This window comes from Brachyhypopomus gauderio, chromosome 3 (assembly GCF_052324685.1).
Source record: "Brachyhypopomus gauderio isolate BG-103 chromosome 3, BGAUD_0.2, whole genome shotgun sequence".
Classification (NCBI taxonomy): Eukaryota; Metazoa; Chordata; class Actinopteri; order Gymnotiformes; family Hypopomidae; genus Brachyhypopomus; species Brachyhypopomus gauderio.
Genome location: NC_135213.1, coordinates 40,833,239 through 40,856,715, shown reverse-complemented (window position 1 = coordinate 40,856,715; position 23,477 = coordinate 40,833,239). Strand labels below are relative to the sequence as shown.

General features: G+C 42.0%; 1 protein-coding gene across 2 annotated transcripts in view; it reads right to left on the bottom strand.

The window, feature by feature from the left end:
- tmeff2a (transmembrane protein with EGF-like and two follistatin-like domains 2a) overlaps window positions 1-23,231 on the bottom strand; it is a 93,270-nt gene extending 70,039 nt beyond the window's left edge. Inside the window, exon 1 of one of the 2 annotated variants that reach the window (XM_076998371.1) lies at window positions 22,099-23,231. In XM_076998371.1, coding sequence (XP_076854486.1) covers window positions 22,099-22,267 — 169 coding nt within the window. In that variant the 5' untranslated portion in view covers window positions 22,268-23,231. The remainder of the gene's footprint in view (window positions 1-22,098) is intronic. The other variant, XM_076998370.1, reaches the window with a different exon arrangement.
- Between the last annotated feature and the right edge of the window lie 246 nt (window positions 23,232-23,477).

Here is a 23,477-nt window from a genome sequence, read left to right as displayed (position 1 = left end):
ACTGAGTCAAAATTAAACGCGCCCTGCTGAAGGTTGCAGTTGACTGGTGTTCATTTAACAAATGACAAACAACCCATGAAAGAATCTGATCAGTTACTGTGGAGTTCTGTGATAGGCCACACAGCTTGGAGCACCCTGACATCTCTTCTGATTACTTCAGAAAAACAATATTTGTATCATCTGCATTCTTTATGTGTGACATCTATATTGCGCAGTGTATAAACTACATGATATGCAGTGTATTCCTCTCATATATTCATATTCAAAATTCTATACATCATCATAATGAGGTTTTACTGAGACAAGGAATTGTTTTTCCTCCTTGGGATATTTGTTGTCAAAGCACATTAGCTTACGGCAAGCATTACATTTTTACTTCGTCTTGCATCACAGCTAGAAGGAACAAGGCTCAGCAAACTGCAGTTGTAGGTGAGCTGATAGCAGCTATGAACCCCTGACTGGAGGGTGTAGCCCTACAGCAGCAAGACGCCTTACGTAACAACTCATTTACATGTCAATTACAGCAATTAACTGCGGACCTCAAAAGCAACAGGGACCCCCCCCCCCCCCCCCCCCCCCCTTCATGACAACAACAACAACAACAACAACAACAACAATGAACAAACTAATACAAGCCCTGTGTGCCTCAGAAGATGTGCTGGCCAAACCATGAAGATGAAGACCAGGCCGGAGCAAACGCAGCATGTCCTGGCCATGGTATTCATGAGAGGGTATGAAGACACTGGTGATGAAAGGTTATGGGTTTCACAGTCTGGACATGATATAGTATACAAATAAATAAATACATATTCATATGGTATTCATAAAGTATTCAAAGCTATTATAATCAAATAATCTATATATTTTCTTTTAATTTAATTTTAATCATAGTTTACAATATCTCTGTAAAATGAACACTTACTGAGTGCATACACTCAAATTTATTCACTTTGTTGCTCATTTGTCTGACAAATCAACAAACTGTTGGCCAAATATGAGAAATATGCTTTTTCAATTTGACAAAAAGTGTTAAAAGCAGTTAACTCTGATTGATGCTAATAAACTAGAAGTATCCACTGACGCTAGCTGGTGACAAAATGTTCTTTAAAATAGTTGCATTAGCATTAGCTATCTGCTGCCAGATATTACAGATTACCTTCTGTCTCGTGCAAAAAACAAAAATAACACCTGTTATATTGTTATATATGATAACTTCATACAAATTAGTTTCCAGAGTTTACCTATCAGCTAAGTTTTTTTTTGTTCAAGTGGAAAAGAGTAGAACAGCCATGTACTCATAGTGTGGGAAATAACAAAGGCAAAGGCGTGTAGTGAATGGGGCTCTGCTTGTGTCTTCTGTACTGAGGGATCCAGAGGAGATGAGTGGATGTTATGATTATAGCATAAAAAACAGCCCTGAGGTCAAAGAGTAGAAAGATGTTAAACGTAACAGCACAAAGATGGAGGACATTAATGACTCTCATAAGAGCCTCGGCAGAACTAGTGGGTGCTAAGTACACTGTGTGCAGGAAAGTGGTAGTTGTTTGTAAATGGCCGCCCTGTCTTACACCTTTGCTAGAAAGGCGAGGCGGAGATTGGCCTTATGTAAGCGAGGATGTATCAAGACCAGCTTTCTGAGGAGAACTGGAACTTTAGCAGGTTTGGGTGCAATTGGGAGGTTAAATGGGGCATTTATCAAATACACGAGAGACAGGACTTGACATGTCTAAAGCAGGTTTTATAACAGAAGTGCTGAGAAACTTGTGAGAGGATTTTCTGACCACAGGTAGACAGTAGACACAGACAACGGAGGATTTATGAAAGCTGCAATGTCAGCCGAGCCAGTAGTTCCTACAACGAGGACCCGATGAGTTTGTTCATGCTTGTGAAAATGGTTTTGAGACTACGGCTATCCACAGGACAGAGAAGCAGTAAGATTAAGGGACACGTTTAGAGAATCCCTACACTTGGGTATATGCGCACTGATAGTTTTAATCACCCTGAGCTCAAAGGTGACCCATGAGAAGAGCTGAGTGACTGAGACATGCCTGGGCTGAATGACTGAGACCTGCCTGGGCTGAATGACTGAGACCTGCCTGGGCTGAGTGACTGAGGCCTGCCTGGGCTGAGTGACTGAGACCTGCCTGGGCTGAATGACTGAGACCTGCCTGGGCTGAGTGACTGAGACCTGCCTGGGCTGAGTGACTGAGGCCTGCCTGGGCTGAATGACTGAGACCTGCCTGGGCTGAGTGACTGAGACCTGCCTGGGCTGAATGACTGAGACCTGCCTGGGCTGAGTGACTGAGGCCTGCCTGGGCTGAATGACTGAGACCTGCCTGGGCTGTAGGTTGAGTCTGTTGGAAAAGTGATGCATTGCCAAGAGAGTTTAGAAATGTCCAGTGATAAGAGACTCCCAGTCAATAACATATGACGGTAATGTCATTAAAGCCAGACAAGCAACTCAGGACCAGCGTCAAGACTCCATGTGTGAGCAGGACATTGAATATGATGTGTTAGAGAATGCAAGAACTGTCAGATGCATAGTTAAAACACAGCAGCTGCATTCATGGGCCACTTCTGTAGGTACACCTATACACCTGTACACCTGTACACATGTACACCTGTACACCTGCCTGTTCATAGTATGTATACAATTAGCAAATCATGTATCAGCAGCACATCATACAGAAAACCCTACATCAGTCCCTACATCATACAGAAACAGGTCGATAGTTTCAGTTGATGTTAACGTTAAGCTTCAGAACGGGGGTTTTTGGAGCCAGATGGGCTTGTTTCAGTGTTTCATAAACTGCGGATCTCCTGGGATTGTCTTGCCCAACAGTCTCTAGACTTTACACAGAATGGTGTGAAAATCAAAACACATCTAATATGTAGCGGTTCTGTGCTCAGACACACTGCGCTTATCAGTGAGGTCAGAGGACAGTGGGCAGACTGGTTTGAGCTGACAATGAGACTATGTAACCCAAAATACATCTTTACAACCATGGTGCTCAGAAACATCTCTCAGAACATACAGCACATTAAACTGGAGGTTGGTGTTGGGGTTACTACACCACAACAGGTTCAGCTCCCACCAGCACAGAACACTCTGTGGCTACAGGGTGTACAAGCTCACTGAAACTGGACAGTTACAAATTGGAAAACTGTTGCCCTGGTCTACTGAATCTCAATTCCTGTTGTGAAATGCAGATGGTAGGGTCAGAATTTGGCATAAATAGCCTGAATCTCTGGACCCAACCTGCCTTGTGTCAACAGTTCAGGCTGGTGGTCGTGTAATGGTGTGGGGAGTGTTTTCTTGGCACACACTGGACCTCCATTACCAGTGGAGCACGGTCTGAATGCCAAAGCCCGTCTGAGTATTGTTGGAGACCATGTGCATCCCCTTATGGCCACAATTTACCGTCTTATAATGTTTCGTTCCAGCGTGATAATGCACCACGTCATCAGGCACAAGTCAACTCAAAATAGGTCCGTGACAGTGAGCTCAGTGTACTTCAGGGCCTGTCCAGTCACCAGATCTGAATCAAATAGAGCACATTTGGGAAATATAATGGAAGGTATAATGGAAAAATTGCTGACAATTCTGCAGCAATTGTGCGATACAATCATGTCAAAACAGGTCCAAAATCTCAATGTGATTTTTCGATCACTTTATGGAACTCACACCATTACACAAACCACCTTATAGACCCTACAGCACAAACATGTTGAGACTGTTCTGAGAGCAAATGGTAGCCAAGCCCATTAATAAAGCTACTATGGTGTCAGCATACATACAGCATACATAAAGCATTCATACAGCATTCATACAGCATACATACAGCATACATACAGCATTCATACAACATTCATACAGCATACATACAGCATACATACAGCATACATAAAGCATTCATACAGCATTCATACAGCATACATACAGCATACATACAGCATTCATACAGCATACATAAAGCATTCATACAGCATTCATACAGCATACATACAGCATACATACAGCATTCATACAGCATACATACAGCATACATACAGCATTCATACAGCATACATACAGCATACATACAGCATTCATACAGCATTCATACAGCATACATACAGCATACATACAGCATTCATACAGCATACATACAGCATTCATACAGCATACATACAGCATTCATACAGCATACATACAGCATTCATACAGCATTCATACAGCATTCATACAGCATTCATACAGAAGGCCTCCAACAGAACCACAGCGTAGTTTGCTATGAGGTAAACACGATTGGCTCATTTGATCCACAGAGAACATTTGGGGTTATTTAGAACAATGAGGGCTCTAAGCAGTGCAGTTACCAGCAGATTTATAAATGGGAGAGGTTTACTTTTCCATCTCCGTACGCAGAACCCTGCCAAGCCAATGGACACACCACCATTTTCTTCCTTCAGTTAAGGTTGGGATAACAGTGGGTCCCAGGTAATCTCAGCATGCTTAAAGTCATATCATCTCCTGGCTGTTGCCAGGTTTTGGTGAGAACGGTTTCTTTGTTTGCTGAGGCATTTGGTCAGTAAGAATTGCAGTACTTGTCTTGGAGCGACAGTTTAACAGTGCAAATCTGGCAAGGTAAATAACTGTAGGTCCAGGAGGAGAAAGACAGATTTAACACAGGGAGACGAAAGCCATCATGTGTTTCTGCGGGTGCTCTCCAGACCAGGAGTGTGTGTATCTGACCAGGAGTGTGTGTAGCTGACCAGGAGTGTGTGTAGCTGACCAGTGAGTGTGTGTAGCTGACCAGGAGTGTGTGTAGCTGACCAGGAGTGTGTGTAGCTGACCAGTGAGTGTGTGTAGCTGACCAGGAGTGTGTGTATCTGACCAGGAGTGTGTGTAGCTGACCAGGAGTGTGTGTAGCTGACCAGTGAGTGTGTGTAGCTGACCAGTGAGTGTGTGTAGCTGACCAGGAGTGTGTGTAGCTGACCAGTGAGTGTGTGTATCTGACCAGTGAGTGTGTGTAGCTGACCAGGAGTGTGTGTATCTGACCAGTGAGTGTGTGTAGCTGACCAGTGAGTGTGTGTAGCTGACCAGGAGTGTGTGTATCTGACCAGTGAGTGTGTGTAGCTGACCAGTGAGTGTGTGTAGCTGACCAGGAGTGTGTGTATCTGACCAGTGAGTGTGTGTAGCTGACCAGGAGTGTGTGTAGCTGACCAGTGAGTGTGTGTAGCTGACCAGGAGTGTGTGTAGCTGACCAGTGAGTGTGTGTATCTGACCAGTGAGTGTGTGTAGCTGACCAGTGAGTGTGTGTATCTGACCAGTGAGTGTGTGTAGCTGACCAGGAGTGTGTGTAGCTGACCAGGAGTGTGTGTAGCTGACCAGTGAGTGTGTGTAGCTGACCAGGAGTGTGTGTATCTGACCAGTGAGTGTGTGTAGCTGACCAGTGAGTGTGTGTAGCTGACCAGGAGTGTGTGTATCTGACCAGTGAGTGTGTGTGTAGCTGACCAGTGAGTGTGTGTAGCTGACCAGGAGTGTGTGTATCTGACCAGTGAGTGTGTGTAGCTGACCAGTGAGTGTGTGTATCTGACCAGTGAGTGTGTGTAGCTGACCAGTGAGTGTGTGTAGCTGACCAGGAGTGTGTGTATCTGACCAGTGAGTGTGTGTAGCTGACCAGTGAGTGTGTGTATCTGACCAGGAGTGTGTGTAGCTGACCAGGAGTGTGTGTAGCTGACCAGGAGTGTGTGTATCTGACCAGTGAGTGTGTGTAGCTGACCAGTGAGTGTGTGTATCTGACCAGTGAGTGTGTGTAGCTGACCAGTGAGTGTGTGTAGCTGACCAGTGAGTGTGTGTATCTGACCAGGAGTGTGTGTAGCTGACCAGGAGTGTGTGTAGCTGACCAGGAGTGTGTGTATCTGACCAGGAGTGTGTGTAGCTGACCAGTGAGTGTGTGTGTCTGACCAGGAGTGTGTGTAGCTGACCAGGAGTGTGTGTAGCTGACCAGTGAGTGTGTGTATCTGACCAGTGAGTGTGTGTATCTGACCAGTGAGTGTGTGTAGCTGACCAGGAGTGTGTGTATCTGACCAGTGAGTGTGTGTAGCTGACCAGTGAGTGTGTGTATCTGACCAGTGAAGGGTGACTGTGTTTCTGTAAGTGCAGCCTGTACAGTAGAACGACACTTTGTCTTGAACCTGTGGCCAGCACTGTAATATGGACACAGCAATTAATGCTTGAAAGTAACACAGATTAAATGCGGTTCTCAATATTATCTCATGAAAACACAAGATCTACTGTACTGCAGAAAAAGAAGAGAAATATACAAAGGGATGGAATATAAACAACAAACATTTATTAGTTGACTTTAGATAAACACAGACGCACACACACACACACACACACACACACACACACACACACACACACACACACACACACACACACACACACACACACACACACAGTGACAGAAGCCTAATAAGGATTTCTCTCTCCCTCACTGCAAATGTGAACAGGCACACATGACACACATGTTCAGCTCAGTGGCTAAAAGCCGTTTTTAAAAGAACAGAAAGATTCTGATCAGCCTCACACGTTGAACATGTTGTTCCTCCTGTATTGCACTTACAGCTGTATAGCGACTGCTGTGGTATAAACCCAACACACGTAGGAATAAATGGTTCAGTTTCATGGTGAAGACCTGCTCATCTCAGTGACACACTGGAGGATTTCATCCTTTAAATTCAAACATCAAAGCACTGAAGCTCTATCTGCATGTACTAGGAAATTCTTAAAAAAAAAAAACACACACACACACGTGTGTGTGTGTGTGTATATATTAGGGTATATATTAGGGCTGGGACTTTAACGTGTTAATTTCGATTAATTAATTACAGGGAAATAACGAACTAAAAAAATTAATGCATTTTTACGCATTTAACGCATGAGACACTTTTGCACCATGGAATGTTTCTCGGTGCACGAGTTCCAGACATACAGATTATATGGACGCACAATAAGATGAGCATGATGGAGATGACTGAAGAGGCTACGCTGGTGGATGGGAAATTTAAATATAAGAAACTTCCAGATGGAAGTACAAACACAAATAGTGTTATTTGCACTTTATGTAGGAAGGAGTTCGCTTATCACAGGAGCACTTCCACCCTTCATTACCACCTCAACGCAAAACATGTTGGGGCTAACGCGCAGGTCAGTAATGATAACTTAGCTGCTAAATGTATTCCTAGTACGATAGGGTGACCAAACGTCCGTATTTCCCGGGACATGTCCGTATTTCACATCCTTTCCCGGGCGTCCCGGGTTTTTTTTTTAAGTGAGGAAATGTCCTAGTTTTTTTTATTGCCTTCATTGGACCATTAAGACTGGATTAAACTTTCGTGAGTGACCGTAGCGCGCGACTCCACACACCTCGCACGAGCGGCGGAGGCGTTTAAACTTGACGCGTCATTTGCAGTGTTGACCGTAACGATATGTGGTCGTATAAACACCCCTCAAAAACAGGGGGAGGAGCTTTAACCTGACAAGGGAACAGTGGTGACCTCTGACAAATATCTCGGGGGGGCAATTGTTGTGATGACATCCAAGGTGACCATTTCAGTGGGTAAATAAAAAACAGTGACTTAACCAATGAAAATACAATGATAAATATATATTTCTCTTTAAATGATAGACTGTACAGTATTTGTGCACCAATATATCTTGTAAATATCATCTTGGTTAAAGATCTACAATGACTGAACATTTAACTGAGATTGTCATCTCTCAATTTGCCCTCACAAACAACTTTAAACATGGAGAGAGGCCAGATTTACCATTAATTAAATAAAGTGAATCTTTCCCACCCACAATAATTTCTGTATTCCTCAGACAGTATTTTATTTTAGGTGTTATAATATAAATGGGCAACAGCATTAAGGATGTAACAGAATGCAGGGGAAGCAGAACAGGGCGCGCGCTACTTCACAGCCTGCTAGCCATGTTTTCCCTTCATAACAGTTTTATCAAAATCCCCGGTTATATTCTTTTCCTCCCTTTGTAGACACTTGTTTGATGTTTAAATTTGGTCTCGGTGCCCCTAATTCCTTAGTTGCTAGTTTATCTTGATTATTACAACGACAGAATGGAACTTCTCTTAATGAAACAATTGAGTTGTTCTGGGTTGAAGGAACGCTGGCCGTGTTGAGCAGAATAATTTCCCTACGTTACGTCTGATGTAAGCACGTAAGCGCGAGCCCTCCCGGAATCCATAGGCCCTTTTCACACTTCCGCATTTTTTCTTCCGGAAGCTCTCGTCACAGGGCAAAGTTACTTCCGTTACACATTAAACAATGGCAGAGTTCAAGAACAAGAGCTTTTGCAGTGCACCAGGGTGTTCGATTTCGAAGCAGGGTCAGGGGTAAAAAAAAAATATATAGCGAACGATCCAGGAGGAGCGAGTAACTAGTAGTCACTATGTTTGTGAACAGAGCCGGAGTGGCTAATCGGGAGATTCGGGAGGATTCCCGATGGGCCGGCTCATGTCAATCTCTAGTTTGGGCCGATTGAGAGGGGAAAATAATTTTGGGCCGGATTTGGGCATGAAACTCCCGGGCTGAAAAAGTGTCCCACTCCGGCCCTGTTTGTGAATGTAGCAAAACGGTGACAGAAGCTACAGCAGTGACTAAAAATAATAGCAACATAATAGCAACAGCTTAGTAGCTTTCACATGGCAAGCCTTTCATGACACGCTCTTCCCTGTTGACTTCTCTCACGATAATGTGACGCTGAAAAATATTGACCTGTCTTGTCAATGGATGGAGCCAGATCCGTAAACGCGAGAAGCCATTCCAGATGGCTCAGTCAAAACCATTACGTCTTAATGAACCAATAAAAAACACCAGCGGCGAAAAGACAAGAGTTTACAACTTCATCTTCAACCTTTTCAGCCCTGGTGCGAATGTTATCCTCACATGTCCCTGGATTCAGCAGTTAGAACTACAGACAAAAAAATCTTGTTTCTTATTTTATGTCACCGTTAACTACACGGGGTTGACGCGAACTTAATAGACCCATCTATCTACCTATTTATCACAAGAGCTTGTGGCTCTGACAGTGTTCAATGCTGTAGCGAACGGCAGTAACTTTTATCACAAAATATGAAAACGATTGAAACCATTAATCACCCAATTAAATCTACTGGGAAATGTACGATCTGGTATATGTAGAGGTAAATGTACGATCTGCTAAATGTAGTGGTAAATGTACGATCTGGTAAATGTAGTGGTAAATGTACGCTCTTCTGCCTTGCCCCCGGTGTAGATAGCACTATGTCCTGCTTCACAACATGAATGAAGAATGTTCGTATGATTGAACGCAGTTTGACTTCTATGATGGTTTTGGGCAGAAATTGCTGGCCACTGTGTCATTGAAATTGCCGATTTTGGAAGTGCTCTGTTTGCTTATTAAGTCAATATGATCAATCAATCAATCAAATTTTATTTATATAGCGCTTTTTACAACAGTTGTTGTCACAAAGCAGCTTTACAAGTGCCGAGTCCTAGCCCCCAGTGAGCAAGCCAAGGGCGACAGTGGCAAGGAAAAACTCCCTAGTTTTTTGCATGAGGAAGAAACCTTGAGAGGAACCAAGACTCAGGGGGGGAACCCATCCTCCTCTGGCCGACACCGGTCACCATGACAACAACGACAACAACAACAATTTAGACAGAAAGAAATAAAGAAAATGAAAAGATGTAGTATTGTCCATCATGGTGTAGGCTTATCCGGTCAAGCAGTATATATATATATATATATATATATATATATATATATATATATATATATATATATATATATCTCCCGAACCCCCCCCAAAAAACTCCTCAGATCTACACGATACACGATTCACGCAGGTCACCCTTCTCAACTTCAAAACGGCGAATTTCGCCGAAAGGTGACAGATTTTCATGCCTGGTTTCCATGGTTTTCCAGCTGATGACGAGCAAAAAAGAAAATGGGTTTGTGCAATTTGGAGGGATGAAGGGGAAAACTTTGTGATACGGAGCATATTTGTGTGTAGCCAGCATTTCACTGCTGCAGACTACATAGCAGGAAGCTCGCGGCTAAAAGTTGGTGCTGTTCCCTGTTACTGTCCCCAGTACTGTTACTGTCCCCGGTACTGTTACTGTTCCCAGTACTGTTACTGTCCCCAGTACTGTTACTGTCCCCGGTACTGTTACTGTTCCCAGTACTGTTACTGTCCCCAGTACTGTTACTGTCCCCGGTACTGTTACTGTTCCCAGTACTGTTACTGTCCCCAGTACTGTTACTGTTCCCAGTACTGTTACTGTCCCCAGTACTGTTACTGTTCCCAGCCGGTTTCAGTGGAGCAGTTGCTGTCCGCATTTGAAAGATCAAGCTCTTGGCTGGGAGTACACGTTCGTCCACCAGAGTCGGAGGTTGTGGAAGATTTGAGCATTTGCGGTAGCATCTAGCGCTGATCCGTTAGCATCTAGCTAGAAAAGAGCAAGCTCTCGGCTGGGAGTACACGTTTGTGGTGGACAAGCGTCTACTCCCAGGTCTTTCAATGCGGGCAGCAACTGTTCCACTGAAACCGGCTCTGAAACTAGCTTTGATCCGATAGCATCTAGTTCATCCAGCTCTGACCATCACTTTGCTGTCGACTATATTGGATACCGAATAAACAACAACACTTAATAACTTGGTGTGTGTCATGAACTTTATTGATACTGATGAAAACCAAACAATCAATAGCTGACGTCACTTGGCTTGCTAACCTAGCTAGATATTGTTAACTAAAGCTGTCAGTATCATTCGTAATATTATAATATATATCATAATAATATAGACTGTTTTACCACTCCGTAGGATGACTAATGGAACTAGCTATACGTTAACTAATAGTTAGTTGGTTACCTCGCTAGTGCTAGCTGGTGTCACCTTACCCTGGTATGAGTGAATTAATTCTTCTACAAACAATTTGTAGCCTCTTTTCAACTTGGAACCCTTCGTTGTTGAATGTTCTCCAACGATCCTGAAAACGTCTTCAAAATTTAGTCTCGGCAGCGACGACAGGGATGAAGTAAACACACGCTCCATGCTGAGGTGAATTGACAACAACTATCTTCTGCGAGTACCGGAACTTGTTTTACCCGGCGGTGACGTATTTCCGCTTTGTTGTGAAAAGGGCCTATAGACATTGCATTGCAGTGCCTACACTTTAGAAAAAAAACATTTAACATGAAAGTCTACAAGAGCAGTCGGGGCGATTTTCAGTTGGACCCAAATGGGGCGGTACTACAGGGAATGCACCTCAACGCTGATTGGACAATGACATTCAGAGGCAAGAGACGCTGTACAGAACAGTCATAGCTAGTTAAATACCATGATAGAATGTGAGAGAAAAAAAACTTCCTATTCATCCTTTCGTGGTGCGTTGCCCAGTCGTCCTAATGAACAAACCGCCCCTGCGAGGGAAGTTAAACAGGTTATTGTGAAGAGCGCCACAAATGTGGCTCTGACTGGGGATCACTGGACCTCTGTTAGCAACAAGAATTATCTTGGTGTGACTGCTCATATTATAGATGATGAATGGAAGATCCAGTCATTTGCTTTGAGCATGCAGAAGACACTTCTAGGCACTATGGAGATGCCTGTGTAAAGGACTTTATGGCTGTGGCAGAGGCCTGGGAAATTAAAGAAAAAGTCTACCATCTAAAATGGTATTTAAAAACATCTTCTGATTTACTTCAGTTCTTTTTTATTCTTCCAATATCCTGAGCAAAACTCCCAAAATTAAACATTTTTGGTCAGAATTTCCAGTGTACTGTTTGCTCTATTTTCTGCACTCATATATTGGTCTGTGTAGTAGGCTGGTGGAAAAATAAACAAGATGTTGAAGTTTATACTTACATCATTGATTCATTCATCATTCAAACTCAAATTAATATTTCTCACGTTAAATACGAAAATGTGATTAATTTCAAAAGCTTCTAATTAATTAGAATCCCACCCCTAATATATATATATATATATATATATATATATATATATATATATATATATATATATATATATATATATATATATATATATATATATATATATCATCCACACTTCGTGTTCAGATAGGAAGCAACACCGATTGTGAATCAATTTCAACTGCTCTTGTGCAAATGGAACAGACAACAGGTAGAAATGAGAGATTTTCAACTGATTTCAAAGATTTTTATTAATTATATATATATATATATATATATATATATATATATATATATATATATATATATATATATATATATATATATAATGCTATCAATTATCAGTTATCAATTATCAAATAATAATTTTTATATATATTAGTGCCATGGTAGTTGAATAGTTAGTGAAACCATCCTCCACCATCCTGCCCCCACAGTTGGTCTGAAGTTGTAATGGATTACTGCACATCTTCTGTGTCTCTGGTTCAGGGTTCAGTGTTGATGTTTCACCTCCTCACAGTCTGACATCCACACCGGTGAACCATGTTAATACTTATGAAGGCACAGTACTGACATCTTGGATATCATGGACATCCCATAATGATACACTATTTTGCAGTTAATAAATCTTTCCAAATTCTCATTTAGGACTTTGTATTTTAGGGCTACATCTTTTGTCCGTACTGGAATCATGTTATTATGATGGTAAATAGGAAAACAATCTGACTGCCAACTTCAAAAACACAGAGGGAATGTAAACTGGCCATTCTGCACATGTACAATCAAATTACCTCTATGGTATTTAAAATGCTGGAGTTAACATGCACATTTGTTCTGCTGATTTTGTTACTGTGTTATGAGCTTCCCACACGTACACCACACAGCATGGCTTCATAACAGCATATATGTTTGTGTCATTGCTCGCTATATTTATACATCTGTGAGTCTGGCGTGGGGACCTGGGTGTTGCACTGTGGTGGATGTATCAGAGCAGGCAGGAGCTTCACATGTGCCAGTGTCCTTGCTGGGTTGAGACGGCTGTGTAGCCCAAACAAATGCAGTCAGCAGTGGTCCTGTTAGCTAACCCTGCTCTCACAGTCACTGACTAATAATCAGAAATTGCAGCCGAGACCAACACAAAACTGAGAAACGAGTTTCAAAGGAACATCACTGACTTGAGTCCAAACAGTGTGTTCAGTCACATACAACAACCTGACGACACCTTTGATTTTTGCCCAATTACATGTTGGACATTTGGCAAATTAGATGAATCTTGTTATTTTCTTCTTGGTCTGCATATATAACAAAATTACCTGAAAAATTCTTTTCATGTTTTCTGGTGAACTGTTGCTGTTTTTAAATGCAGCAAAAGAAAATGCTTTTCCTAAGCTAAATAATCACAAAGGTTTAAACAGACTTGCTAACTACTCAGTCATGTGGAATTTGAAAAGTAATGGAAAAAATATGCATGTTAATTAAACATAGGAAAGCCTCAGTTCAGAAAAGCCAACCCAAGATTAAGTAAATAAATCTCCAGGAGGGAATTCGCAGATATAAATACACTGGTGTTAGCCAGAGGGAATACCTGATCAGACTATGTCTTGAATGTCTGAATGGTAAATAGCTGCATATAACATTGCTTTGATGTCATTTGTGCACATCAGACAAGTGCTGCTAGATGCTTGTGAAATTGAATAAAAGCTCAATGAAATATAGCTGAAAGTGTATTTGAAATACTCAAAGCACAACAGCATGATTAATTTATGCAAAAATGTCAATCTGATCATATTTTATTTTACAGACAGAAATTAAAGGTAATTGAAGACATCACTAATATCTAAGCTTCAAAGTGTAATGCAAATTTTAAAATATAATTTTGAGTAATTATAACTCTAAGTTAATTGAATACAATTAAACCAACAAAGATGAAATATAAATCATTTATAGGCACAAAATGAAACCAACAGTAATAAAATGTTGTTATGCACAGGAAATACTCGGACAGAACAGATGCATAAACTCTTGTATATAGTATAGTGTAGAGGACACATATACCCACTAAAGGCTTTTACTCCACAGAAAATGACCTATATAGGCAATGGTCAGCCTGCATTTAATATGACATACATTTAGTGTCATTGATGTAGACATGTCCTCCAGAGTCTGCAGTGAGCATACACGCAGATGTAAAGTATATGGTGAGCACACATAGATACATCAAAACCCTGCAGTTTTATTATAATATGAGTAGGAATGTGCATATTAGTATAGGTTTATGATATTGTGTCACAAAAACACAACACGGTCATCATTTCAAATTTGCACTTTGATTTGATTTGAAATATCACTATGCTTACTCAGTAATGGTGGTAGGCGACTGAAAACAAAACTCACCTTACTAGCATCATCTGACACTGAAATAAAGTGTTATTATCAATGTGTAATAACCTGTATCAGTGCTCCATTATAACCTGTATAAGCATTCTGTAATAACCTATAGCACCAGTCTGTAAGAACCTCGATCAGTGTAAGCAGGGTTTCATTATTCCACAAAAGCTATCATGCCTGGTTCGGCAGGCAGTTCTAACAAAGATTACGGACTCTCTGAGTCTCGCCTCATTACCCTGAAAGCACATCAGGCCGGCCTGGAGCATCAAGAACACATGACGGGAGGAGCCTGAGGAGACCAGGAGACAGAGATGGGACAGTGGAGACTGGACATCAGGCACACGTGATTGGACAGTGGAAGGTGGACGTTGGGACGTGATTAGACAGTGCAGGGTGGACATCAGTGGGACGTGATGGAGCGGTGATTCATTCTTGATATTTTTGTAGCATTGCAGCACTTTAGCTGTCCTTTCATTACGTTTAAAAGTCCATGCATGAACTCAAGGCCCACAAGGTCCAGGCCAGTGCACTCTAATTTTAGCCTCTAAATCACGCTGTGTTGGAGCAAACAGGCTATGGTGTGCTAACAATTTACCAATCACTTCCACTCAGAGTCATGCCTCTCAACAGACCCACCTGTGTGGACCAAGCCTCTCAACAGACCCACCTGTGTGGACCAAGCCTCTCAACAGACCCACCTGTGTGGACCAAGCCTTGGTAGCTACGTTTAATACCTGTGTTGCAAAATAAAACACTTCATGAATTATTATTATCACGGTCCCGTAGTAACACTTTCTAAAAATATAACAGGCATGGATATTGCCCAGTGGCAGAACTCCAGGTCAATCACACTTATGCCCGGTCAGGGGGTTTGGTCCACAGACTGGGCCCCCCTACAATTTCAATTTCAGGGGAAACACACAATTCACAAACGGATACTTCAACTTAACAACAGCCCTCACCAACGAATCTAAACATCTGGTGATATACACACCTTGGTCCTCTTATTCAGAAAAGGAATCACCCGAGGTAGACAACTAGACAAAGGTCTCTTAAACTGATCTTCATCAAACATGGTACATTCCTTATTTGTAAATCTAAAATCAAAGAATCAAAGAATAATTCAGTCCAAATATCTAGAAATTTTGTAAGCAAAATTAGCCTGTCATGTTGCAATGGTTCTTGGGAAAATTCTTATTTGTCCACATATGACCTATATATATTGTGAACAGTATAGCATAAACATTTAGGTTAATGTTAAAAGAGGTTTTGACTTTTTATGTAGTACGTGGTATCCTGGTGGTTGGAGTGAACATACTACACAATCTGAAACCGAAATGTCGTGCTGAATTAAGTAAATTAAGTCTTCCTAAACAAGACGCTTCAGAGGACGTAATGCACACAGTGTCCTGTCCACTGAAAGTGCCACAGATAAGACTTTGGAACTAAAGTCTGTAGATTATTCTGCTGATTGCAACGCAAGTCACACCAACTTCACACCAAGTGTCAAAAACTCTGAAACATGCACTTAACTGAGACATAAAAACCGCATGCAAATGACATATTTTTAAAAAATTCATCACAACAGGCACTCACCCATGTACATGTAATCGGCCCACTGCTTTCCTTTTGCAGTGAGCCCAGACAGTCTTGGTTGTGCCACTGATAACACATTATAGCATTTGGCTATAAGCAGGAACATGAACCTAAAGGTCTAAAATGATAAGGCGCTTGTACATTAAGCTGATGAAGGCAGCTTGTCTGTACACAGCTCGTCCTATGGGAGACGACCTGCTACACAGAACATTGGCTGACACCTGAGAGCTGTCTGTAGTGATATTTGGGTATTTGGCATAGTCCTTCTCAAATGACACTAGCAAAGCAAATGCTATACCTCTCCACAGCTAGCAGACCATGATGGCTATTGTAGAGACAATATTTAGACACTTGGCAATGTTTCAAATCAGGGCCACACAAAAGCATTTCTTTTCATGAAATAATTATTGCAGTTCTGTAAAACAATAAAATGTAGTCTTCAGTGTCAAAAACCACTTGACCATGAACCACTCCATGAATTAACAAATAACCCTAACTACGTTTGTCAGAAAGTCTCACCAAATCTGTATCCATTTATCTAAAACATAATAGGAAACGGGTAATTTGACTGAACACAAGTTTGTGTGCATGTAAATGTGGGTACATCAGATGTGTGAAAATGTCCTCAAAAGTGCATGTGTAAAGGATATAATGCCCTTATGTGCAGTACATAACAAAACTAAGCAATGTAGAAACAGGATTTTGTCACACTAAAGCACCGTAACAGCTGTAGATGAGACCTTTATTTTCTAACAGGTGCTTTTGCTTGGTGCCATACTGCTTTGGTCACCTTCTGAATGCCAGCCGTTTGCCTAACTTTGTAAACATAGTCCAATCAGTACTAATTTAGTGCACGGCAGTCCATCCTGGGTAATTACGAATGCACATACACTGTTCAAAATCTGTCTAATGAATACAAACGCTTGCCCAAGGTCGTTTTTTCCCACAGAGCTTCATTGACTATAACCTAATTGGATGGGAAAATGTCCAATTTTGCAACACTGACACAACTCCCCATGGTTTGTGAAGCAAACTGAAATAATAATTTGACTTTTGAGGTAAAGAATAGAAGCACTGGTGATTATTAGAAACCAGTAACATGACAAAGGAATTGTAACAGGTACAGGAAGAGAAGAGAGACACACCAGGCATTGACAATCTTTTTTTTTCATTAACTCAAGACGTTCCATCCTGAAACACTTTTGTGTTTTTCCATACTGCCTTAAAATTAAGGACAGCGAGTTGACAACATGTAATTACAAATAACCCCTAAACCAACATAAATATTTTCTTATGTCTTAAAATATCTTTTACTGACTTCTTTTATAAGGATTATTATAGCCTATAATACATTTAATGAAGGCCTTTCAATTATAAGGCACGCCACTGGAATGACACATGGACATCAATCCCCCCAAAAATACAAAGTCCTGCAGTTTTAATAACAGGCAATAAACTGCTTTCTACAGCAGTTCCACATATAAGAGTACAACAATGAATCAGCTTAAACCATGAACATCATCAACATCAATTCACAGGTGACCGTACACACCACAGTCATAAACTCCCAGGGAGTGTCAGGATTTTATTGTGCTCAAAGGGTTACGTCTTGTCCTGCATGTACACATGAGCCAAACACACAAGATATCAGGACAGGGACAGGTCTGACTGTGCCTGCACCCTAACCAACTGTTTCCGGACGAGCTTACAGCCTCATTTATAATTTAAAAAACAAAACAAGACTAAACAAGCTGGCAAACATCAAATATTCAAAGGCTGATGGATTATCCACTAGGGGTGGGTATCACCACTGATTTCCCAGTTCGATTTGATTCCGATTCACAAGGTCCCGATTCAATTAAATTTTCTATTCGATTCGATCCGATTCAATATCGATTCTTGTAGGGAAATTTCAGTTACAATAAAAAGTGTAGTTTAAATGTGAAATGTTGTAATGATACAAGTAACACTCAAACTTTATTAAAATGTATTAAGATATTAGTGTTTATACTGTGAACAACAGTTACAAATATTTTTTTATATCAATTAATCCACACACTTCCACATAGCTCCTTTACCAGAAAAGGCATTGAAAGCGGTTTTGAACAGCCTTTTAAAGTGCAAATTAAGTTTTCTTTTTTTAACATGTAACAAAAACATTTATGAACATAGTTCTGAATATTGTAAACATTAAGGTCCAAAAACTAAGATTTATTCATGACTGCTTTCTGACATCTTGGAGATTGTCAATTTTTTCTGCAAGAAAATGAGCTGATCAACATGTTGAGGAGTGAGACAGCTCCTTTGTGCAGTAACAATATTGCCAGCTGTTGAGAAAACTTCACAGCTTTATACTTGACGCGTCGCGACCGGCGTGAGGGTCCGCGCGCCGAAAACGACGTAATCGCGGTGGCTCCACCCGTGCGCTGTCGCTTCGCGAAGTCGTGCACCTCTCGAATTTTGTAACTTCGCACGCGCCGTGCTTCAGCGCAATGAACAAAGTCAGGTTTGCAGGGTTCATACACATTTACATGGTGGAATTCAAGCACATCACACGATATAAAACGCGAGACATTAAAACGGTACGCATATGCGGGGAAAATTAGCCAATTCTAAAGATCGATCTCAGGTTTAATAAATCGATATCGAATAATTGAAATGAAGATCGATTTGAATTGAAAAATCGATTTTTTAAACACACCCCTATTATCCACTACTGAATGAAGCTTCGGGTCATTTGTTTGACAAAAAAAAAGGCAAAACATTAGCCCTATGCATAAATGTTTCACATCTGTATATTTGTGTTTAAGTGTTGTGTTTAAAAATATGCATTTTGGTTTAATGGCATTTGATGTTATCTGTAATATGTAGAAAACCTGTCACATGATAATGGCATTTTATGTTTTTTTTTTATATAACAGATACAGTATTTTAAGTTGTTTTATTGAAAGAACTAGAGGGTTGTATGGCAGTTTGTCCTGATCTATCTGTGTACTAGTGAGGCATCATATTTAGATTTAGATTAAATCAGTGTAGATGATGTACATGAATAAACATGATATACCACTACTGCCACAACTAATATTTATTATTATTATTATTATTATTATTATTATTATTATTATTATTATTATTACAAGAAGTATAAACTGGAAGGTTTTTGAAGTGATTCCTCTAAGTTTGACCATGTCACCAGCACGACCCCAGACTCAGGTCCTCTGACCGACTGATGTCTTTTCATTACTGTAGGAAGTCATGATGGGCTAATTTCCACAGTTCATCTCATAACTTCAAACGCTGCATATACCCACTACAATATTTAAACAGTAAATCAACACAACCCAGGGCACTGCACCACCGAGACCCCCTCACTAACCTCTTTATGTAAAAGCTCATAAAGGCCTGGACTGCGTTAGCCAAACTGCTACATACGTCTATTATAATGAGCAAACAAGCAAGGTTCTGACATCACTAGTAATAACGGTGGATAATAGATGGATGCGGTGATGTAATTAGTCCTCTTATGTCCTCTCCTCTGCACCTCCTGCCTTACAGCACTCACGCTTTTCTGATTTCTGCCTACTCTTCACCACCAGAGCCTGTGCTCATTTTAATTACAATGGCTAACAATTATATTGCCTAATAATATAATAACTGGGTGTCAATTATACAACAATGGATATTGTTAGCGTCTTATCCTTTACCCCCAGGCTGGTACTGGTCTCAAAAGAATTTTGCACTATTTTGTCCTTTAATCAGGAGTATACAGTAATGGAGTATGAGTACTTTGCTATACTTAATATGTTGGGCAGTATTACACCTCAAATATATCACACTGTATTCCGTCAATGCTTCTTTAAAATAGTGCTTGGTCACTGTATCTCTTCTGTAAGATAATCTATATGCTTGAAATTCCCAGTCTTTATGTAGGAACATCTATATTATTCACTTGCCACTACTAGCTACACTACACGTGCTATCAGTAATTAAGAAAATATACTTTAAAATAACTGGTACCAGTATAAAATATTTGTGGGTTTGTTTTCTAAGGTTGCATTGGTGATGTTTAAGGACTGTGTTATATTGCATAATATAATATATGTTATATTATATAAAAAAATGTGTAAACTAAAAATGTGCTATAAAAAAGCTATAGGCCTATAAATAAATTTAGATAAAAATTTACAAATTTACAAACTCTCCTCAAGATACAAAGAATGTATTTGCTAATAATAGTATGGTCAACTAGGGTCCCCAATCTCTACGATTCACTCTGAAACGTTCATTTCATCATCTCTGAAGTCGTCGCATGTCTATTTTGGGCCACACACACACACACACACACACACACACACACACACACACACACACACACACACACACACACACACACACACACTTAATACATAGCCTACGTAATTATACAATTAAGCACGAAACCGTTGAATGAAAGACTGTTGGGTCACATGTATGCTGAATAACACACATTCCTGACCTCATGTTATTGTAATTCAAGTCTTCCATCTATATTATTTTATCTCACGCTAACACGTCATACACCTAGTCTGAGAATAAAGAAGTGGTATCTAACTCGGATACGTGTGTTTGTGTTAGAGTGCTAGAGTCTGTGACAGTGCACACATTAATAGTGTGCAATGTTGGACTACAACACTCATCTCTCGTCAGTTTTTGCCTGCGCAAAACTTGACGCAACTAACAAAGACTCCTGCATACCGCTGTTGTGAGATGTGCAAAGAATGTGCGTGAGACGCAGAGATAAGTGTTTGGGTCGAGACCTTGTAACCCAAGGAAAGCGAGTGATTGATGTGCGAGAGATCCAGCAGAAACGTGCAGCACATGGCGCGGTACCGCTCGCTCGGAGGCACACGCACACGAATTATGATTTAGTCAAATCGGATCTTCCAATAACGCACATCGCAGGTGTGATCTGCGGGACCGGTCCAAACACAAAGCCCGTCGGTCAAGTGCGCCTCTGTGCCTATACAGTATTATTACAGCTCTCCGCTTATGCGCGGTACGGTAATCCACTAAAATATGCATTGAAATATTTACACGTAATCCGTCGAAGCTCGAAATGCAACAGTAAGTGCACTTTTGGTAGTCGATAATCCCACTGAAAAGGTCATGTGTGCATTTTTAAAAGGCATAAAGCAGCTTTAAGATGTTTGTTCTAGTCTTGGACCGGGGACTGTGAGCTGTGAAGTCTTTATGAGTTCAAAGTCAATATTAGAGATGTGTCTGAGTAACCAGTGGTTCAGTCTTCAGTAGGAGAAATAATCAGATCATAATCAGATCATAATAAACGCGCTGCCAAAAGATTTAAAGGGCGATGAGCTGTTGTGATTGTAATAATAACTTTTATTATAAAAGGGTTAAACGCGTCCTCGAACGGCGCCTGTTAGACCCAGACTGCACATGGATTAGACTGTATGATCCATTCATGCTTTTATGCGTCTGATTTCATTTCCAGTGTGTGATGTGGACATCACTGTCTGTTCATTTCAGTATAATCTGCTTTATAAGGCCTTGAACTGGGTGAAACGGGCCAGGTTTTTACGACATTTCGGCAGGATCGCGGTACCAGCTGCGCTTCTCAACTTGTGCCGTACTCAAACGAGCCATTAGTGGACCGAGCGCTGCAGCACCGCCAACACCGCCGCACTGGGTCCAAACTCAGTCCGTCTGCTGTACCAGCCCGTCAACACCAGCACCGTCACACCGGATCGGTGAATTTCAGACAGATGTGAACATCTGGACCTCGCTGCAGGTGTTGGTGAAAACAGAATAAAGCACTTTAGTTCGCGTCTGGGTTCCGGGTGCGTTACAATCGTAGCTTACACTATTTTCAGGAGGAAATTCTACATCTCCTCGTAGTGTATAGTCAGGTTTCGGATCGGAACAGGACACCATCTCGGCACCGAGAAAGAGAACCGATATCACCAGCGTTTTAGTCCAGGAGCAGAACCCTCGCAGCGTGGAGCTGGAACATCTAACGTGGTGTGGCTGAACTTCATCTCAGTGCCACGGCACCAGTGATGTCCGAGTCCTCTCACAACACCAGAACCACACAGCACCGCCACAACAGGAACCCAAACTTGGGTCACTTACCCGAACAGTTCCACCCCGTCGGAGTCTGACAGTCACTAAGGGAAGACGGGAACGCGCCGAGTTGCTGCACAGGGAGAGAAGCGATGAAGGAGACCACAGCGACCCACAGCCAGTGCGTCCCGATGCGGCTCCGAGGCTGCTGGACCGCCGCTGTCGTCCTCAAGCCCATCTCAGTTCCGCCCAAAGCCCAGGCGACGCGGACACGATTCACGGTCGAGCGACGGCAGCCCCGGTCCGAATGGTGTGAGCGTCGGTGTGGAGCTCACAGACCGAGACAGGGACATGTTCCGAGGGAGGGAGCCCGCCCCATCAAGCGCTTGGGTCAGGGAAACCGACGGATCCGCCCGAACCGAAGACGTGCGGCTGTAACGTGAAGAGGGGTGTTGGGGTTCCGGGGCGCGATGAGAAGGATAATGAGGATGGTACCGGGGGTGAGACGTGCCAGGCGGGTAGAAGAGGTCCAGAAAGTGGAAATAAAAACATCAAATTAAAAGGGAGGAGAGAGGTGCTTTAAGGACACATAAATAAAGCAAAAACGCGTTTCCATCGGCGTAACACGCCCAAGTAGTTTGTAAGATCCAGTGTGGAAGTGAGCCTGTTGTCTGGGTGTAGTCTCCTGACTTGGAGCCGGTCCGCCCGTCTGGTCCACTCAGCTCGGTACTGTTCTCCACAATAACGCACCGCACGAGCAGCAGGTCTCCAGCGCGCTCCCGATCACGTGCTCGCGGAGGAGGGAGGGATGATGGAGGGAGGGGGGTGATGGTGAGAAGATGCAGGAGTGTGGGGACCCAGGCGTCGCTCCAGCGTGTCCACGGCCAGGTTAAAACAGCGTGTGTCCCCCGAAACCCACTGTAATGGTCCCGGTCCTGGTCCTGGTCCTGGTCCTGGTCCGACAGTATGAGGAGGGGCGCGTCGCCCTCACCGTGTCATGTAGCCCGGCCGGTTTAAGCAGTGTTACAGAATCAATGCGGCTGCAGCTCGGATAATTGCGAGGCTGTGAAATAATACGGACGCAGTTCTGGAGCTTCCGGCCCTAAAGTTATAGATTAAAGTATCGCATGACCCAGGGAGTCGGGTTCTGCAGTCTGCATCCACACCGTAATTGATACGCTCATGGTTATGAGTGCTCTTGTCATTTAGAGATCATTAGGAAATAGATCAGATAAGTTGATCTGTGTTAACTGACATCTCGTGACATAAGTGTGTCTGAAAACTCCAGCAGCGCAAAAACAGGAAGTGGCAAGAAACCTTCCGCGCGCGCCGTCTGGTCGCACTAATACTGAAGAACACGGAACCGCACGGAACACGCTTTGGTCCTTAACGTCGTCTTGCTTTAAAGGAGTGTATTCGAAGCATTTAACGAAATGCGAAGTATACCA